Source organism: Tachysurus fulvidraco, chromosome 15 (genome assembly GCF_022655615.1).
Source record: "Tachysurus fulvidraco isolate hzauxx_2018 chromosome 15, HZAU_PFXX_2.0, whole genome shotgun sequence".
NCBI classification, from domain to species: Eukaryota; Metazoa; Chordata; class Actinopteri; order Siluriformes; family Bagridae; genus Tachysurus; species Tachysurus fulvidraco.
The window spans coordinates 3,782,114-3,803,214 of record NC_062532.1 but is presented as its reverse complement, the minus strand read 5'-3'; the positions used below and the strand labels follow the sequence as shown (position 1 = coordinate 3,803,214).

General features: G+C 36.9%; 1 pseudogene and 2 gene segments (V, D, J or C); all 3 read right to left on the bottom strand.

Moving 5' to 3' along the window:
• The window catches only part of LOC125138738, a 345,797-nt gene extending 327,067 nt beyond the window's left edge, over window positions 1–18,730 (bottom strand). Inside the window, 1 exon segment of the V gene segment in view lies at window positions 18,507–18,730. Coding sequence covers window positions 18,507–18,552 — 46 coding nt within the window.
• On the bottom strand, window positions 1,130–2,272 carry LOC125138744 (annotated as a pseudogene).
• A 296-nt stretch (window positions 18,731–19,026) lies between the features above and the next one.
• On the bottom strand, window positions 19,027–19,460 carry LOC113646073 (the record flags this gene model as incomplete). The annotated part of the segment is given in 2 exon segments: window positions 19,027–19,325; window positions 19,415–19,460. Coding segments are annotated over 2 exon segments (345 nt in total), but the record flags the coding sequence as incomplete, so codon positions are not given.
• Window positions 19,461–21,101: the final 1,641 nt, after the last annotated feature.

Genomic DNA, 21,101 nt, shown 5'->3' with positions numbered 1-21,101 from the left:
AAATGGTTCAAACACAGGATTTGGTTTGCATGACACACCCACTACAGATATAAAAACATCCACAGAGGAACAGACGAGAGGAGAAAAAGCTTCCTGTAAAACTCCCGGTGTGTTTCATGCTGTCAGCTTCATCACTGCTCTTTACTCATTAGATCTCATGTCTTTTTGTTTTAAGCTGAATGTGCAGTAAAAGATGGTCTTGTTCACACAGACGGCTCTCACAAGGCATCAAACAACAGTAACTTGGTCCTGTATTGACAATAATTTCTAATTTCTGCTAAAAGAAATGAAGACTTAGAACTTTATCTAAAACAAGTTCCAACAGAAGAGCTCAGTGAAACATAGAGTAAGGAATTAAAGACATAGAGGCATGATGTTCTAGGCAGGGTGATGGGATGCAGTAGCATGTGTGGACATCTTTTGTTCCTCTAAGACCTCTCTCTGTGTTGTGTATTGAGTCAACATTATTGGAGAAATTACTGTATTGTGAGTATATAACAGTGTGTTTGGAATGTAGGGATTCGTTACTCAGTACATTACATTAATTGTCCATTTAGGTGAATAAGGACTGGGATGGACTCTGGAGCCTGCACTCTGACCCAATAAAACACTTCCTAATGATGACCGAGTGACTGAATACATTACCCTGATTATTGTCTCGTGATACTGAATGATTATATGATTAGTTACAGTATTTATTTATTTACAGTCATTTAAAGAACCGGAATATGAACATGTCTGAATCTGAACTTCGGGTGAGCAAGAGGATGTTTTTGTATTATAACAGGGTGAATTTGCAAAAACACACTTCAGCTGTTAGATTTCATGGTTTCATGAATCCTTTTGTAGGAGTTTGTAGTAGTGATGCTGCAGTAAACATCTACATTTCAGTTTGATCTCTCATCAGATTCTGTGCTGCTGAACAGACTCTGTGTTTCTAAATTCAGGAAATGACCCATCGACCTGTAGTGTTCCTGCAGCTGGCATCACTAATCAAAAATGCCTTTGTGTGGCTGTGTTTTAAAATGATTTATGTTTTAAAGTGAGACTGAGATGATTTACTAGTTACACTGAGAGGATGTCTGTAACATGTCTCAAAAGGTTTTGTAAGAGAAATCCACTATCCAAGTCTGTAGTTTTCAGATTTATTCATACTAGACAATTAGCATTAGTATTAAGTTGCATGTTATGTATCACTTCATCATGACTGCTACTGCATGTGCTTGAATACACAGAATTTTCAAGATTTTATTTAATTTATTTTTTCTTGTTGAAATTAGCAACCACATAAATGTCTGCAATACAATGTTCAGTCTTCAGTCAGGTCTTTGTCAAATGTTTATCATTGACATGACCAAATGTAGACTGTATGGTGCTCATCACAGCATGACCCTGGTTGTTGTACAGCTGTATCTGTAATCTGAATGACTGTGGCTCTCGGGCACAGTAATACACAGCTGTGTCCTCAGTCTGAAAGTTTTGCTCGTTTAAAAACACTGTGCTGCTGGAAACATCTGCAGAGAAACTGATTTTGTTCTTGAGTGAGTCCTTTACAGAAGAGCTACTGCTACACACATCCGATATATTCCAAAGTCTTGGATGTTTGTCGAATCCAGCGTGGACAGTAGCTGGATATTGAGAACCCAGAGAATTTACAGGAGATGGTAAAAACCTCTCCAGGTCGCACCACTATATTATCTGACTGAGTAAATTCAACCGAATCCACACCTGTAAAGAGCAACACAGAATCAAATGCTTTGTTTGACGAAACAGTCAATGCTCTCTCATATCCATAAGAGATGCACAATGAAATAGAAAAGTTATTTTAGCGAGTGAAACCTGCACTTACAGGACACAGCTGTCAGAAACAGCAGGAGACAGATGGAGCTCATGGTGATTTGATTAGCACCAGGTACGGCTACTGATCCAGAATCTCCACAGTTCAGAGAGCTTTTTATTACGTCTCTGTTTCTGACTTGATGAGAAAAAGAGAGAAGAGGGAGGAGACAGAGACTCCAAATTTCTCATATTGTGTTGTAATTGCAAGCACCGTCCTCTTTCATTCACATTCACAGAATGCAGTCTCTGCTCACTTTATCCAACAATTTGAAATTTTGCCTACTCGATACACACCTGATTGAACTGATATGGTATACATTCATACAGTACAGTTTCCAGCTTCTTACTATCAATTGGTATGATTTTCTTCTATTCTCTATAATATTTATCATTTCCTACAATTATGTGGAAGTGAATCCCACTGGACAAGGAACAATTACTCAGTGGACTGCAGGACAGTAATCTGGTCATGATCAATCTTAATCATAACTTAATTATAATGTGATGTAGAGATGTCAGTGTATATTTTCTTGGTTTAAAAAGTATACATTTAAAAAATCTAATTGTGGTTTAAAATGTAGCACTACAATCTCATCAAACCAACTGACAAAAAGCTAGCTGATGTCATCTTATTACACTTCTGAGAAACTTAGAAGGTGAAACATGGATTTCTCTAGATGTAAAAACCTCCTCATCTCATGAACATATGTAGTCTGTGATTATAAATCTATAAAATTTGGAACATTGAGAGACATTCTCATGTAACTTCATGTGAAGTGAACATGAATATAATAATATTATAATACTCATGAATATAATAATACCATGAATATTATATTCATGAATAACATGAATATAATAATACTCTTCATATCAGCATATTCAGTAAGGAGTAAAACACACATGTGTGTTGTTATAGGACAATAATCAATGATCAGGTGGTGTGATGTCAGGAATTGTAGAGGTGGTGGATGCAGGTGCTGATAATTTATTGTGTAAAGTAAAAACAAAACACATGAAATTGTGTAATTCGGCATCCTTTGGTTCTACTGTGACATGACGTTACTGCTACAAACCTGAAGATAATTATTTTCCAATAATCAGTGGCACTGATTACTATGATCACTTTTCCTTTTATACAGCAGAAATCTGTGAACAGTGACAATTTATTTCTTAGTTAAAGAAGAATATGGTGAAGTTGTTTATAATTACAGTTCTTGTTGTGATAATTTTGTAAAATGCATCCTTTCAATACACGTTGGCGATAAATTTTAGTGAATATTCAGTAAATGTTATTTATTTCCCGTGTCGTTTCTTTCAGGAAATTATGACTACTGTATAAGAGACAGTCTCAGTGTTCAATGTCTCACAGAAATACATAGAAATTGTGGAGTATCTAGATGTGACTGAGGATATGAGAATATGTTGTACTTTAATGAAACCTACAATGTTACAGTATATTTGTTAAGCTGTAGCGCCACCTACAGATCTTGTGAAAATAACCTCTACATTGAAAACGCTTTTCTCTTTGACCACATCTGAGATTTTGGACGATTGATTAACATGTCTGTACCACTGTGGTTTCTAGCACAGTAATAAACAGCAGAATCCTGGGCACTCAAACCGGCCAGCTGCAGATACACCATGTTTTTGTTGCCTCTGGTAATTTCCAAACGTCCCTCAATGTCTTTGGCGTATATTGTTTTACTGGCATCAGACCAGATAGCCCCAATCCATTCTAGAGCTTTTCCAGCTTGTTGTCTGATCCAGTTTTCTGATCCACACTTTTTTTTTTTCCAGTTTTCTGATCCACACATTTTTACACAAATTCTAATTTGATGATGTGATTATTATTAGACAAAAACACTACAGTATATAAAGTTCAGGAAAGTGTTGTGATAATAATGGTCTTTTTGATGTGCAGCAATATTAGAGATATAATAATATGTATTTAAATCAACATCATAAACAAATAACTACATTGAAATGTTTTGTGATCATTTGTAGGATCATTTTTTTAATTTAACCTTGGATTGATCAGTGTTGTGTCTTGTGTCCTGTTATTGTGAACATCGAAGGAGGAGTTTTTGTACAGGGATGTTGTTTATTCGTCTCACTGTGGTTCACGAGCGCAGTAATACACAGCTGTGTCTTCAGTCTGCATGTTCTGTCCTGTTAATGTCATTGTGCTGCTGGACGTGTCTCTGGATACCTGAAACCTGCTTTTCAGTTTCTCACTGTAGTAAGTGTCCCCACCAGAACATATCTCTCCGATCCATTCCAGAGTTTTTCCTGCAGGTTGTCGTATCCAGTGTGTACAGTAGCTGCTATCAGTTAATGAATATCCAGACACTTTACAGGTCAGAGTCAGTGACTGACCAGGAGTTAATACTGTGGATCCGGTCTGGATCAGCTCAACACTGTGAACACCTGTTAAAGAAAAGTTATTTTAATGATGTAAAAGCAAAAAGCTTTAAGGAACCAAAACTGTATTACATGTCAAATGTAAAAACACTTACAGTGTACGGCTGCCAGCAGCAGCAGCAGTAGGGATGTAGAGATCATGGTGTGTGTTGGAGCAGAAGAAGTAAAAGCTCTTGGTCTTTGTTGCTTAAATATATAACAGAGAAGGACATTTGCATAGAGACACTCCTTATCTTAGGGTCAAAATGGGATGGATTCTCATATATACATTAATAAAAATGAGAAAACTTCCTCATCTTTTAAACATGTCTGTATTTTTTAGAGATATCTATCACTGCAGATTGAGTTTATGTTTGAACCAATAAGAATTTTAAGGCAGGTGTTAATGAGTATGTTTATACACTATCAGGTGTTTTCAGGTGAATTTTAATAAGAAAACTTGCAGAAATTATTATTCATTTAGACCAGGAAACTTTATTTGTATTCATTTATCATTCTATTTAATTTTTAAATTACTTACTGTCACGAGCAACGAGCCGCGGTCCGAGTGTCACCATAGAGACGCGTCCCAGGAGTATTAGCACGCTTCCGGATTGCACTTCCCATCAGCCATCTGTCACTCTGATTACACCACCACCTGTTCCTCATCTTCGCTCTCTACATATACAACACTTGAACTTCATACCAGTGCGAGGTCTCGACTTGTCTTTGTACTGTCATTCTGAGCGTTTACCTGTATTCTGATTTCCCGTTTTGACTCTGTTTCCTGATTCTGACTTTTCTGATTGTTTGCTGCCTGCCCCGACCTTTTGCCTGTTCTCGATTCAGATTTTTGCCTATCCTCTGATACTAGTGTTTTTGCCAATCCTGATCTCTGCCTGTCTGACATCGTCTGTGTTTGCTCAATAAAATCGCTGCAAATGGATCCCCAGCCGTATGCCTCCTCATTACACTTACATTATAACAGCATTATAAAATACATCTTGTCATGTCACTGAGAAACCTCACAACCACAGGAGGATGTAGTTACATAAATTATAGTGTTTTTATTTGTCCAACCTGTGTTTAACAACCTAAATAACTAATCACACATTATGGAAAGAGTGAAAAAGAAGAGAAAATGTAGATATTTGTCTGATAATGACTGATACTGAATGAGTCTCATACAGAATGCAGTTTGTGGATTCACTTTTTTTCACTTTATTTGTTGAGCTCTGCTGCCTCCTTCAGTTGTTTCAGTTATTGAAGCTCAGACTATGAGAACAGACTGTGTGTTAAACACAACACACTGCTGGAAACATGCTGTATTATTCCTGAATCCACTCATTAAACACTGATTCCAACTGCTGGTTCAAAATCCTGTAAAATGAAGGGATTAATAATGGTTCAGAATGAAGACTCTTTCAATAATGTTTTCTTTTATATTTAAAAATGACTTTGTGTGACTGTGTTTTAAAATGCTGCAAACGATTCTGACTTCATTCCAGTGGAAGAAAGTGAAAGTGTGACTGAGATGATTTATTAGTTACACTGAGAGGATGTCTGTAACATGTCTCATAAGGTTTTTGTAAGAGGAATCCACTATTCTGTCTCACTGTGTGTAACGAGCGCAGTAATACACAGCTGTGTCTTCAGTCTGCATGTTCTGTCCTCCAATTGTTATTGTGTTAGTAGAAGTGTCTCTGGAGATGCTGAACTTATTTTTCAGTTTCTCACTGTAAGCTGTACTACCACCACTGCTGATGCGTCCAATCCACTCCAGAGCTTTTCCTGCAGGTTGACGAACCCAATGTGTATTGTAGCTTGTAACTGAATATGAAACCTTGCACTGGATGGAGAGACTCTGGCCTGGCTGGACTGTCATGGAAGCAGGCTGAGTCAGTTCCTCACCGTGCACATCTGTGGAGGAAAACACATGGTGATATCTCACACAATATATGCTGCACCTTTATTCTTCATCTAGTAAATGAATGAATTTGATAAAGCACTCACAAGAAGCAGCTGCCAGCAGGAGCAGTAGAGATGTAGAGAACATGGTGTGTGTTGTTTGGACTGGAGTCTTCTCTGTTCTCCAAAGTTTAACAGACACCATCACATCATATAAATAGAGTGAGATCCAGCTCTGACACTTGGATTTGTTTATCTGCTGATGATGGGAGGAGAATGTATCTGAAATGTATTTAAATCATGAGGAGGAGATTCATCTGATGGAGGATGTGTGGGTTTATAAACTCACCTACAGTATTTTATAAACATCTTGATCATAAAGAATGATTGGAGTTTTCCTTTTTGAACTGTGTGTATTTACAGTACGAATGATAAGTAGTTCATGCTAATAAGCGTGTTATACGAGTTATAAAACACTTGTCTGTGTGATGTAATGATGTCATGTTAAATAGAAAGTACACAGTATTGAATTCTATAGTAATTCAAATTCTTTAAAAATGACCTTATAACACTTTCCAGATTGATGGACAGATTCTCTAAGATAACTGCTGACGTCCTTCATTCTTGCTGTTATTTTAACACACACCTGAATGCTCCAGAAAAGGAAACTGACAAAACTTCAGTTTTTACAGTATAGAGATATTATAAGTCACATTTGCTAGTGATCAATTATTCAATGGCATTTTATTAGCAGCACCTGGCTTCTCCATATTAGCTTCATTTTTGTTAAATAAATAATGAAATGGTGTAAAATGTCATGTGTTCTTGTTCATCTGAGATTTTATTATCTAATTTGAAAACCAGCTAAAGACTAGTTTTATTATTTTATACTACTTTTTATTATATCTTAGATATATACGGTATAAGAGTTAAACCCAGAATTCAAGAGGGGGCACTTTCTTTTTCACATGACTGCAAATATGTTGAGAAGTAAATTAATAATCTTTTATCAGTATAAATGTCCAGACAATGTTCACAACAGTCCAGTAAAAATGTATTTCACCTCCAAGAATCTGGAAATGGGGGTTTGTGATGTGTCTATAGTAAGTCTGTGTTTTTGTACTGATGTCTAAGGGGAAGTATCACTGTGTGTCACGGGCGCAGTAATAAACTGCAGTGTCTTCTGTCCTCATGCTGTTCATCTGCAGATACACCTGCTTCTTACTGTCGTCTCTGGAGATGGTAAAGCGGCCCTTAACAGCGCTGGAGTGGTATATGTATCTACTGCCACTGTAGATGCTTGCAAGCCATTCCAGTCCTTTTCCTGGCGCCTGTCTGATCCAAGCCAAGTAATGGCTACTAATGTCTAATCCAGAGGCTGTGCAGGTCAGTTTATGAGACTGATCAGGTTTGATGATCACTGGATCAGACTCGATCAGTGTCTGACTGCAGGAATCTGCAAGAACACACAAACATAGGTGTTAAAGTAAAAAAAAAGGAAGAAAAATAGAAAAATGTTAAATCGTGTCTCTATATGAAATAAATAATAATACTAACATTGAATGAAGATTGCTAGAGTAAAGTAACACAAAACTCTGCCTAGTCCAATCTCAAAGAATTAAAATGGTTCCTGCTGCTGTAAATGAACACAAACTGCTGCTATGTTGTTGGGCTGAATGTTTCAGCATAAATGGTTCAAACACAGGATTTGGTTTGCATGACACACCCACTAGAGATATAAAAACATCATGTGTTTCAGACAAAACATTGCTGTGTTGAGTGCAGCTCTGCAGCTGTTAATCACACTCACACCCCGTTTCATCTCCATATCAATTTAATGTGGAAAATAATTCAGCTGTTTGTTATTATTAATAATGATATGAATGTGTTGTGATGTAATTAACACTTTCCTGAACTACACTGAAGATTATAATCAAACCGTGTAACCGAACATGATGTTAATTCTGGTATAGGCTGAAACCCTCTAGAGGCTTTATCTGACGAATCCAGAGAGAAAGAGCTGAGAAGATTCTAGATCAGGTGTTTTTAAATCCTAAAGAAGATTTGTAATCTCTAGTGAGCAGAAGAGAAAGCTGAAATCTAATATCACAACAGCTAGACGCTGAAACTATTCTTTATTCTTCTTCTTCTTTCTTAATCAAAAGTCTAAAATAATCTGCTTCAAGAAATGGAATCAGGAGTGAAGCAGGTGACTCGTCTTCTCTAAATTGCCCCTCGGTGTGAATGAGTGTGTGAATGTGTGGAAAAAAAAAATAAAACAACTTTGACACTTTTTCTTTATAACTTTGAACAAATGTTTTAAACTCATGGTATCTTAAATATGTAACCTAGTGAACCAGCATTAATGTATTCAATGTAGGAGATTTAAGCACTTATGTACGTTGCTCTGGATAAGGGCGTCTGCCAAATGCTGTAAATGTAATGTAATGTAATGTGTAACATGACCAGAATGTACGCTCAGTGTTCCTGGGATGGACTCTGGAGCCTGCACTCTGACCCAATAAAACACTTCCTAATGATGACCGAGTGACTGAATACATTACCCTGATTATTGTCTCGTGATACTGAATGATTATATGATTAGTTACAGTATATATATCCTTACACCTCTAATTCCAGTAGTTTTGTTCTCTATTAATAAGAGCACAGACATTTGTTCTCTTCTGGACTCCTGAACACATAAAACCTGCAGACGCAGACGGGGAAAATGAGCTGCAGTTTATTTACAGAGTCATTTAAAGAACCGGAATATGAACATGTCTGAATCTGAACTTTGGGTGAGCAAGAGGATGTTTTTGTATTATAACAGTGTGAATTTGCATAAACACACTTCAGCTGTTAGATTTCATAGTTTCATGAATCCTTCTTGAAAACAAGCATCTGCTGCCCCCTACAGGTGATTTTTAATTCCAGGAGTTTGTAGTAGTGATGCTGCAGTAAACATCTACATTTCAGTTTGATCTCTCATCAGATTCTGTGCTGCTGAACAGACTCTGTGTTTCTAAATTCAGGAAATGAACCATCGACCTGTAGTGTTCCTGCAGCTGGCATCACAATCAGGAGGAATAAAAGCATGAATAGTACAGTATATAGTCCCAACTAGTCATCATAATCATTGTCCTAGAGCTGATTTACCTCCAGTCAAATACGTGAAGACATCATAATGTAACTGTGATACTTAAGTTGGGGAATATTATAAATATCAATAACTGCTAGAAGAGATTGAAATAAAGAGGATCTGAGTGCTGAGTGTGAATGGATGATGATGTTTCTAATAAACGTCTCTTTCTAATAAAAGGTTCCTGCTGAGGGAGTATTTATAGATCATGAGGACATGCTTGTTGAAGTAATTTAGTGACACGTTTTTTTTGCATAGGAAACCCTTCCACAATCCCACTAAGGAATGTGTCCTAGTTTGCACGGGTTAGTGTTGAAAACACAAGATCAACTATCAGTGTTGGTCTTACCATGAATGCAGGTGCCCTTCGAAGTCCACTCGGTCTACTAACAAAGGATTCTCTTAAAGTTCTTCTACCTAATCTATTCTGTGAATGTTTAAATGAAGGAGTCAGACTTTGTCTTTTCAGGGTCCTCACAATGGGAGACCTTGTTTTTTATTAAAAGTAATGTAATAAAGATAAATGTATGTAATATATGCAAAGTAAAATAAAAAATTACAAATAAAATCTCCTTCAAATAATCAAACAGTATTAGAATAAGTAAAAGTAATTAAAATGCAAAGATTATAACAAACAAAGAAACACTCTCCAAGTGTAAGCTTGCATTTGTTCTATGATGCACACAGAGTATAACATGCACTGAGCCTGTCTACAATAGAATGCACACACAATGTAATTCAAGACAAGCTTTTATACGTTTCCAAGCCTTTCACCAAAATTCATTAATTCAATATCAATTCTTATTGACTTTAAAACCAACATTCCTTCCCATTCCTCTTTCCCCAAACCGGTAACTCTGTGGTCAGTGACCAGTTGTATTGTTTAAGGTATACATTCCTTTCAAACAGCACAAGTTTGCAATATCATCTTACTATCTAAGTCTTTCCTGACAAGTGTTAGGGTTTCCCTTTACGGATTACTGTCAGCGGTCTCCTTCTGAGGGTTGACTTTTTTTTTTCAAGAGAGCCTCCATACAACATACATTGTATCTTTTAACACACAAGCAATATTATTGCATACATATTTTGAAAGCAAAGAAAGAAAAAATCTATAAAGAAGTAAAGAAAACTTAATCACTTTAATATTCTTGACATTGATCCATACTTTATTTCTGTCTCGGTACAGAGTCTATTTCTTTTTTCATCCATTGACTTCTTCATTCCTTTCTCTCCTAGCTCTACGTTTTCCGGTATTTGTAGCCTTAATGTCACTTTTGTTTTGTATGGGAATATGAGAGCAGGTTTGTGAAGTTGGATAGCATTGATAAGGTTCATCTTATGAGCATGAAGTTAAACATTCATTTCCTTCATAATCCATTCTGCCTACCATTCTTAAAACATTGTGTAAGTTTTTGTACAGCTGTGTTATCTCTCACAGAGCTCACTGTAAACTAGAGCAGCCAAAAACATGCTGTTTATAAACCACTCTATTTGAATAGGGAGCGTCCATGACCACTGTGGAGGTGTTCAACCCACAACCACACGCTGCTCACTGGATAGATGAGTGGATGATAAGGTACTATGTAAATCTCTACAACAGAATGTTTCTCTATCAGAAAGGGAACCAAATCGAATCATTTTTAGAAGACACCTCACTCATCTAAGGAACACATTAGGAAACCTAAATGTAGGAATGGTTACGTGGTGATGGTTTATTTCACACAGACGGCTTTCTACTGCTCCTGTATTGAGAAGGAGTAAAGCTCAGTGACAGAAAGTAAGGAATAAAACACTTGGGGAGGTTTTGTTACAGAAAAATAATCAACAATGAATCAAAGCAGAGTTTCTGTTATCATCTCAACATGAAGTCTTTCTTTTCTTTTTTTATTTATTTATAGTTATGTTTAATCTTGTATTCGGGCCAGAAAAACAAGTTATTTCCTGTTATCATGTTCATTATTACAGCTAGAAACAGCCCTTCCCTCAACCTCAACACTTGTCCTGAAAATGAGGACTTTCTCATGCTGTAAATAAAGTCACAGCTTTAACCCTGATCTCGCTCTGACACTGGAGACTCCTTCCAACAACACGAAATAAACATTCTCTTTACAGAAATCTTCATCATAACAAACACTGCAGATAGTTTATCTTCTAATTAAATGTTCACAAACAATTTATAATTCAACATATTCCTAATTGTTTGATAACTTTTTAAATAATGTAGGAAGTGTTTGGAATGTAGGGATTATTTACTCAGTAAAATGTAGGAATTGTTTAATGAAAGAAGTGAATTGTGATGAGGTTTTTGTGCAGCAGTGTGAATGTCCAGACAATGTTCAGAACAGTCCAGTAAATGTCAGCAAGTGGTAACATGTAAGTCAGAGACACTCTAAACATTTTGTTTCTTTCAACTCCATGAATCTAAAAAATGTGGGTTTGTCATGTGTCTATAGTAAGTCTGTGTTTTTGTACTATTGTCTAAGGGGAAGTATCACTGTGTGTCACGGGCGCAGTAATAAACTGCAGTGTCTTCCGTCCTCATGCTGTTCATCTGCAGATACACCTGCATCTTACTGTTGTCTCTGGAGATGGTGAAGCGGCCCTTAACAGTGCTGGAGTAATATATGCTACCACTGTCATATCTTATAGTTGCAACGCATTCCAGCCCTTTTCCAGGTGCCTGTCTGATCCAAGCCATCCAAGAGCCACCAAAGTTAAATCCAGAGGCTGTGCAGGTCAGTTTATGAGACTGATCAGGTTTGATGATCACTGGATCAGACTCGATCAGTGTCTGACTGCAGGAATCTGAAATAGAAGAATATTCAAAGGTAGAAATTAACATTTTAAAAATGTTAATAAATAAAAAGTATTTTAATCAATTAACAAATTATACTAACATTGAATGAAGATTGTTAGAGTAAAGTAACACAAAACTCTGCCTAGTCCCATCTCAAAGAATTAAAATGATTCCTGCTGCTGTAAATGAACACAAACTGCTGCTATGTTGTTGGGCTGAATGTTTCAGCATAAATGGTTCAAACACAGGATTTGGTTTGCATGACACACCCACTAGAGATATAAAAACATCCACAGAGGAACAGACGAGAGGAGAAAACTATTTCTGTAAGTTTCACATTGTCAGGTCACTAACTGTTCTGTTTGTAGTATTAGTTAACGCTCCCTAACACTCCTGCTGCTTGGGTTTGAATTAGAATTTTTCTTCCATTGAGATTGACATAAATACATGAACTTTCCTGATCCGACTCATTCAGCATTTATTATTTAAAGCAACTATATACGTATCTGTCCAGTGAGTTAAATGAAGCTGGAGAATGATTAGAGAGAGAAACTTTGAATGTGTTCAAATAGACTGAGAAGATTTTCTTTACAAAGCCTGATATCTAGAGGTGTAAAAACACACAGAAAATTATAATTATAATAATAGCTTAAATTTTGTGTTACACCGACATCCACTTCAGCAATCTGCATAAAAGCTTTGGAATAGATTGGGGTCATATTAATGATGGATTAACTCTGTATACACTTGTGTTCAGGGCAACATTCATTCATTCATTCATTCATTTTCTACCGCTTATCCGAACTACCTTGGGTCATGAGGAGCCTTTGTCTATGTCAGGCGTCATCGGGCATCAAGGCAGGATACACCCTGGTCGGAGTGCCAACCCATCGCAGAGCACACACACTCTCATTGTGTTGTAGTGTGTATTGGGACTGGGATGTGTGTATCAGAGTGTGTATTGGTACTGGGATATGTGTATTAAAGTGTGTACTGGGACTGAGATGTGTGTATTACAGTGTGTATTGGTATTGGGATGTGTTTATTACAGAGTGTATTAGGACTTGGATTTGTGTATTACAGTGTGTATTGGGACTGTGATGTGCGTATTACAGTGTGTATTGGGACTGGGATGTGTGTATTACAGTGTGTATTGGGACTGGGATGTGTGTAATACAGTGTTTATTGGGACTGGGATGTGTGTATTACAGTGTGTATTGGGACTGGGATGTGTGTATTACAGTGTGTATTGGGACTGGGATGTGTGTATTACAGTGTGTATTGGGACTGTGATGTGTGTATTACAGTGTGTATTGGGACTGGGATGTGTGTATTACAGTGTGTATTGGGACTGGGATGTGTGTATTACAGTGTGTATTGGGACTGTGATGTGTGTATTACAGTGTGTATTGGGACTGGGATGTGTGTATTACAGTGTGTATTGGGACTGGGATGTGTGTAATACAGTGTTTATTGGGACTGGGATGTGTGTATTACAGTGTGTATTGGGACTGGGATGTGTGTATTACAGTGTGTATTGGGACTGGGATGTGTGTATTACAGTGTGTATTGGGACTGTGATGTGTGTATTACAGTGTGTATTAGGACTGTGATGTGTGTATTACAGTGTGTATTGGGACTGTGATGTGTGTATTACAGTGTGTATTGGGACTGTGATGTGTGTAATACAGTGTGTATTGGGACTGGGATGTGTGTAATACAGTGTTTATTGGGACTGGGATGTGTGTATTACAGTGTGTATTGGGACTGGGATGTGTGTATTACAGTGTGTATTGGGACTGGGATGTGTGTATTACAGTGTGTATTGGGACTGTGATGTGTGTATTACAGTGTGTATTGGGACTGGGATGTGTGTATTACAGTGTGTATTGGGACTGGGATGTGTGTAATACAGTGTGTATTGGGACTGGGATGTGTGTATTACAGTGTGTATTGGGACTGGGATGTGTGTATTACAGTGTGTATTGGGACTGGGATGTGTGTATTGGGACTGGGATGTGTGTATTACAGTGTGTATTGGGACTGGGATGTGTGTATTACAGTGTGTATTGGGACTGGGATGTCTACTAGTTTGTTGGTTTTGAGGAACAGTCAGAACCACATTCACACAGTATTCTGACAGAGCTGTTATGTCTACCTGGGGGCTTTTTCCAGCGTTTCCAGGAGCATAAAATAGTTTATTAATATTTTCATTCCTCATAATTTAGTTTAGGCCACGCCCACTTTAGGGTTATATCCAGGTGTCTTTGATTCAGTCGTGACACGAAAGTCGTGTGAGCAGGAGGCTGTTTTCTTTTATAACAGGGTGAATTTGCATAAACACACTTCAGCTGTTAGATTTCATACTTTCATGAATCCTTCTAGAAAACAAGCAGCTGCTGCCCCCTACAGGTGCATGTGCAAAATATTATAATGTTCTGCTGCCAATGGGAAAAAAAAAAAAAAATTCACATGGACCAACAATGTAAATAAAGAAAGTAGGAATTCAGAATTGGAGCATTTTTATCAGCCTGGTAAACACTCAGATACAGTATCAGCAGTAACATAGTAAATCATTTTGGTTTAACCAAATCAATTAAAAGGGAAATTAATATGATTTTATTTACTAGATTTGTGAACATCTACTTCCATAGTTCTTAATCAGTTAATTTAATTCACTTTATTTATACAACACAGTTAACAATAGATATTTTCTCAAAGCAGCTCTAAAAGAAAAGAAACATACAATAAAAAATTTAAAATTAAAGTTTAAATTTTGTAACATTTTTGTTACAGACTGTGAGCTTTTCATGTGTCTATAGTAAGTCTGTGTTTTTGTACTGATGTCTAAGGGGAAGTATCACTGTGTGTGACGGGCGCAGTAATAAACTGCAGTGTCTTCTGTCCTCATGTTGTTCATCTGCAGATACACCTGCTTCTTACCGTCGTCTCTGGAGATGGTGAAGCGGCCCTTTACAGCATTAGAGTAATATATGCTACTACTGTAGATGCTTGCAACCCATTCCAGCCCTTTTCCAGGTGCCTGTCTGATCCAAGCCATGTAATAGCTACTAATGTCTAATCCAGAGGCTGTGCAGGTCAGTTTATGAGACTGATCAGGTTTGATGATCACTGGATCAGACTCGATCAGTGTCTGACTGCAGGAATCTGAAATAGAAAAATATTCAAAGGTAGACGTTAATGTTAAAGAACATATATATATATATATATATATATGATGTAATAAATAATACTAACATTGAATGAAGATTGCTAGAGTAAAGTAACACAAAACTCTGCCTAGTCCCATCTCAAAGAATTAAAATGATTCCTGCTGCTGTAAATGAACACAAACTGCTGCTATGTTGTTGGGCTGAATGTTTCAGCATAAATGGTTCAAACACAGGATTTGGTTTGCATGACACACCCACTAGAGATATAAAAACATCATGTGTTTCAGACAAAACATTGCTGTGTTGAGTGCAGCTCTGCAGCTGTTAATCACACTCACACCCAGTTTCATCTCCATATCAATTTAGTGTGGAAAATAATTCAGCTGTTTGTTATTATTATTATTATTATTATTATTATTAGTTTTTTTTTGTGTGCTACACAAAAAGCTCTTATTAATAATGATATGAATGTGTTGTGATGTAATTAACGCTTCCTGATCTACACTGAACATTATAATCAAACCGTGTAACCGAACATGACGTTCATTCTGGTATAGGCTGAAACGCTCAGATCAGCTAGTGTGATGTCAGGAACTGTAGAGGTGGTTGATACAGGTGCTGATAATTTATTGTGTAAAGTAAAAACAAAACCCATGAAATTGTGTAATTCTGCACGCTTTGGCTCTACTGTGACATGCAGTTACTGCTACAAACCCGAGGATACAGATGAAACCACTCACTCACTCATTTTCTACCGCTTATTCGACAGATGAAACCAGATATTTACATACACTTCAGAAAAAAACACAAACTTTTATTTTTTTACTGTCATTCATTAAATCAGAGTAAACTTTTCATGTTTTAAATCAAAAATATTAACATATTTTTTGCATTTGTTAAATGTCAGAATCGAGCGAGGGAGAATTTTTATGTATTTATATTATTGCTTTCATCAAAGTCAGAAGTATACATACACTTCCTTAGTATTTGGTAGAATCGCCTGAAACTGTTTCACTTGGGCCAAAAGTTTTGGGTTTCCTTCCACAAGCTTTCTACAATAGTTTGCTGGAATTTTGGCCCACTCTTCTTGACAGAACTGGTGTAACCTGGTCAGGTTTGTAGGCCTTCTTGCTCGCTCTCGGCTTTTCAGTGCCGCCCACAACTTTTCTATGGGATTGAGATCAGGGCTTTGTGATGACTACTCCAATACCTTGACTTTGTTGTCCTTAAGCCACTGTGTAACTAATTTGGAAGTATGCTTGGGGTCATTGTCCACTTTTTCTAAGACCCATTTGCACCCAAGCTTTAACTTCCTGGCTGATGTCTTCAGATGTTTCTTTAATATATCCACATCATTTTCTTTTCTCATGATGCCATCTATTTTGTAAAGTGCACCAGTCCCTTATGCAGCAAAGCAGCCCCACAACATTATACTACCACCCGCATACTTCACAGTTGGGATGGTGTTCTGAGGCTTCAAAACTTCGCCCTTTTCCCTCCAAATATACCGTTTATCATTATGGCCGGACAGTTACATTTTTGTTTCGTCAGAACACAGGGCATGTCTCCAGAAATTAAGATTTTTTCCCCCATGTGCAGCTGTGAACTGTGGTCTGGCTTTTTTATGGTGGTTTTGAAGTAATGGCTTTCTCCTCCCAGAGTAACCTTTCAGCTCATGGCGATACAGTATTTGTTTTACTATGGATAATGACACGGTCTTACCAGTTTCAGCCAGCAGCTTCACAAGATCTTTTGCTGTTGTTCTGGGGTTGATTCACACATTTTGCACCAAAAAACGTCCTTCTCTGGGACTCAGAATCTTCCTGAGCTGTATGATGGTTGTACATTCCCATGTTTTTTATACTTGTGTATTATTTTCTGAACGGATGAACGTGGGACCTTCAGGCATCTGGAAATTGCACATAAGTATGAGCCAGACTTGTGGAGGGCAAGAATACTTTTTCTGATGTCTTGGTGGATTTCTCTTGATTTTCCCATGATGTCAAAGAAAGAGGCTCTGTGTTTGAGGTGTGCCTTTATATGCATCCACAGGTGTGCCACCAGTTAACTCAAATGGAATCAATTTACCTATCAGAAGCTTCTTAAGCTCAGCATGGAATCATCTGGATTTTTTTTCTTTTTTGTTTAAAGGCATGATAAACTTAGTGTATGTATACTTCTGACTTTGATGAAAGTGATAAAAATACATGAAAATTCTCCCTCGCTCGATTCTGACATTTAACAAATGCAAAAAAACATGTTAATATTTATTAATTTAAAACAAAAAAAGTTTACTCTGATTTAATGTATGACAGTAAAGAAATAAACGGTTTTGTGTGTTTTTTCTGGTGTACAGTATGTAAATATCTGGTTTCAGCTGTAATTATTTATAATAATAATTATTATTATAAGTGGCACTGATTAATATGATCACTTTTCTTTTCATACAGAAATTTTTTAAAGAAAAATATGGTGAATTTGTTTAGTTACAGTTGTTGTTGTGATAATTTTGTAAAATGGATGCTTTCAATACACGTTGGTCATAAACATTAGTGAATATTCAGTTAATGTTATTTATTTCCCTTGTTGTTTCTTTCAGGAAATTATGACTATAAGAGACAGTCTCAGTGTTCAATGTCTCACAGAAAGACTTAGAAATTGTGGAGTGTCTAGTTGTGACTGAGGATATGAGAATATGTTGTACTTTAATGAAACCTAGAATGTTACAGGATATTTGTAAAGCTGTAGCGCCACCTGCAGATCTTGTGGAAATAACCTCTACATTGAATACACTTTTCTCTTTGACCACATCTGAGATTTTGGATGATTGATTAACTGTATGTACCACTGTTGTTTCTAGCACAGTAATAAACAGCAGAATCCTGGGCACTCAAACCAGTCAGCTGCAGATACACCATGTTTTTGGAGTTGTCTCTGGTAATTTCCAAACGTCCCTCAATGTCTTTGGCGTATATTGTTTTACTGGCATCAGACCAGATAACCCCAATCCATTCTAGAGCTTTTCCAGCTTGTTGTCTGATCCAGTGCATGCCATAGCCACTAAAGTTAAACCCAGATCCTTTACAGGAAAGACTCAGAGTTTCTCCAGGTATTTTCACCACTGAAACCAGTGGGAATAGACTCAAGATTCTGAGACTGAGTACCTGATACAGAAAAAAGAAAAAATTAATGTACTTAAAAAGAAAACTAATGTCTAATATATTTGGGATTCTGCATGAGAACTCACCTATGAGGCTGATTAGTAGCAGGAATAAGGAGAGTGGGATCTTCATGGTGAGTGTTGATGAGACTCGATCTCTCCACTCAGCTCAGCTGCACATAAATACTGCATGGACACACAGCAGTCTGGATTTGCATCATGATGTCATGATAGAAAACATGTGGGAGTCATGATGATGTAACAGAGAGGAACAGCAACTAATCCTTCAACCTACATTATCATACGTTCTTGTTAGTGATATTATTATTACAGTGTTTATCATGTGCAGTAACATTAAAGATTTTGTATTATGGTTTAAAATCTATATTACAATTATTTAAAAAAATGAACTAACTTTAATCTCTTTGTTCTAATTTGTGGATTATTTATTTGTTTGTTTGTTTGTTTGATTGTTTGTTTATTTATTTATTTTACATTTTCTAAGATTTGTATACATCAGTGTTGTGTCTTGTGTCCTGTTATTGTGAACACTGAATGAGGAGTTTTTGTACAGGGATGTTGTTTATTCGTCTCACTGTGGTTCACGAGCGCAGTAATACACAGCTGTGTCTTCAGTCTGCATGTTCTGTCCTGTTAATGTCACTGTGCTGCTGGACGTGTCTCTGGAAGCCTGAAACCTGCTTTTCAGTTTCTCACTGTAGACAGTGCCACCAGCAGAACATATCTCTCCGATCCATTCCAGAGTTTTTCCTGCAGGTTGTCGTATCCAGTCTGTACAGTAGCTATCAGTTAATGAATATCCAGACACTTTACAGGTCAGAGTCAGTGACTGACCAGGAGTTAATACTGTGGATCCGGTCTGGATCAGCTCAACACTGTGAACACCTGTTAAAGAAAAGTTATTTTAATGATGTAAAAGCAAAAAGCTTTAAGGAACCAAAACTGTATTACATGTCAAATGTAAAAACACTTACAGTGTACGGCTGCCAGCAGCAGCAGCAGTAGGGATGTAGAGATCATGGTGTGTGTTGGAGCAGAAGAAGTAAAAGCTCTTGGTCTTTGTTGCTTAAATCTATAACAGAGGAGGACATTTACATAGAGACACTCCTTATCTTACAGTAGAGTCAAAATGGGATGGATTCTTATATATACAGTATAATAATAAAAATGAGAGAACCTCATCTTTTTAACGTGTCTGTATTATTTAAAGATATGTCACTGCAGCTTGAGATTATGTTTGAACCAATAAGAAGCTTAAGGCAGGTGTTAATGAGTACGTTTATACACTATCAGGTGTTTTCAGGTGAATTTATAATAAGAAAACACACAGCAAACTTTATTTCTATTCCTTTATAATTCTTTTTAATTTAGAACCTTACATCATAACAGCATTATAAAATACATCTTGTCATATTACTGAGAAACCTCACAACCACAGGAGGATGTAGTTACATAAATTATAGTGTTTTTATTTGTCCAACCTGTGTTTAACAACCCAAATAACTAATCACACATTATGGAAAGAGTGAAAAAGAAGAGAAAATGTAGATATTTGTCTGATAATGACTGATACTGAATGAGTCTCATACAGAATGCAGTTTGTGGATTCACTTTTTTCACTTTATTTGTTGAGCTCTGCTGCCTCCTTCAGTTGTTTCAGTTATTGAAGCTCAGACTATGAGAACAGACTGTGTGTTAAACACAACACACTGCTGGAAACATGCTGTATTATTCCTGAATCCACTCATTAAACACTGATTCCAACTGCTGGTTAAAAATCCTGTAAAATGAAGGGATTAATAATGGTTCAGAATGAAGACTCTTTCAATAATGTTTTTTTTTTTTATTTAAAAATGACTTTGTGTGACTGTGTTTTAAAATGCTGCAAACGATTCTGACTTCATTCCAGTGGAAGAAAGTGAAAGTGTGACTGAGATGATTTATTAGTTACACTGAGAGGATGTCTGTAACATGTCTCATAAGGTTTTTGTAAGAGGAATCCACTATTCTGTCTCACTGTGTGTAACGAGCGCAGTAATACACAGCTGTGTCTTCAGTCTGCATGTTCTGTCCTCCAATTGTTATTGTGTTAGTAGAAGTGTCTCTGGAGATGCTGAACTTATTTTTCAGTTTCTCACTGTAAGCTGTACCCCCACTAGGATATATGAATCCAATCCACTCCAGAGTTTTTCCTGCAGGTTGTCGAATCCAAGCTGTATCATAGCTCGTAACTGAATATGAAACCTTGCACTGGATGGAGAGACTCTGGCCTGGCTGGACTGTCATGGAAGCAGGCTGAGTCAGTTCCTCACCATGCACATCTGTGGAGGAAAACACATGGTGATATCTCACACAATATATGCTGCACCTTTATTCTTCATCTAGTAAATGAATGAATTTGATAAAGCACTCACAAGAAGCAGCTGCCAGCAGGAGCAGTAGAGATGTAGAGAACATGGTGTGTGTTGTTTGGACTGGAGTCTTCTCTGTTCTCCAAAGTTTAACAGACACCATCACATCATATAAATAGAGTGAGATCCAGCTCTGACACTTGGATTTGTTTATCTGCTGATGATGGGAGGAGAATATATCTGAAATGTATTTAAAGGAGGATGTATGGGTTTATAAACTCTTTCTCTTTCAACTCTTTTTCTTCAATTT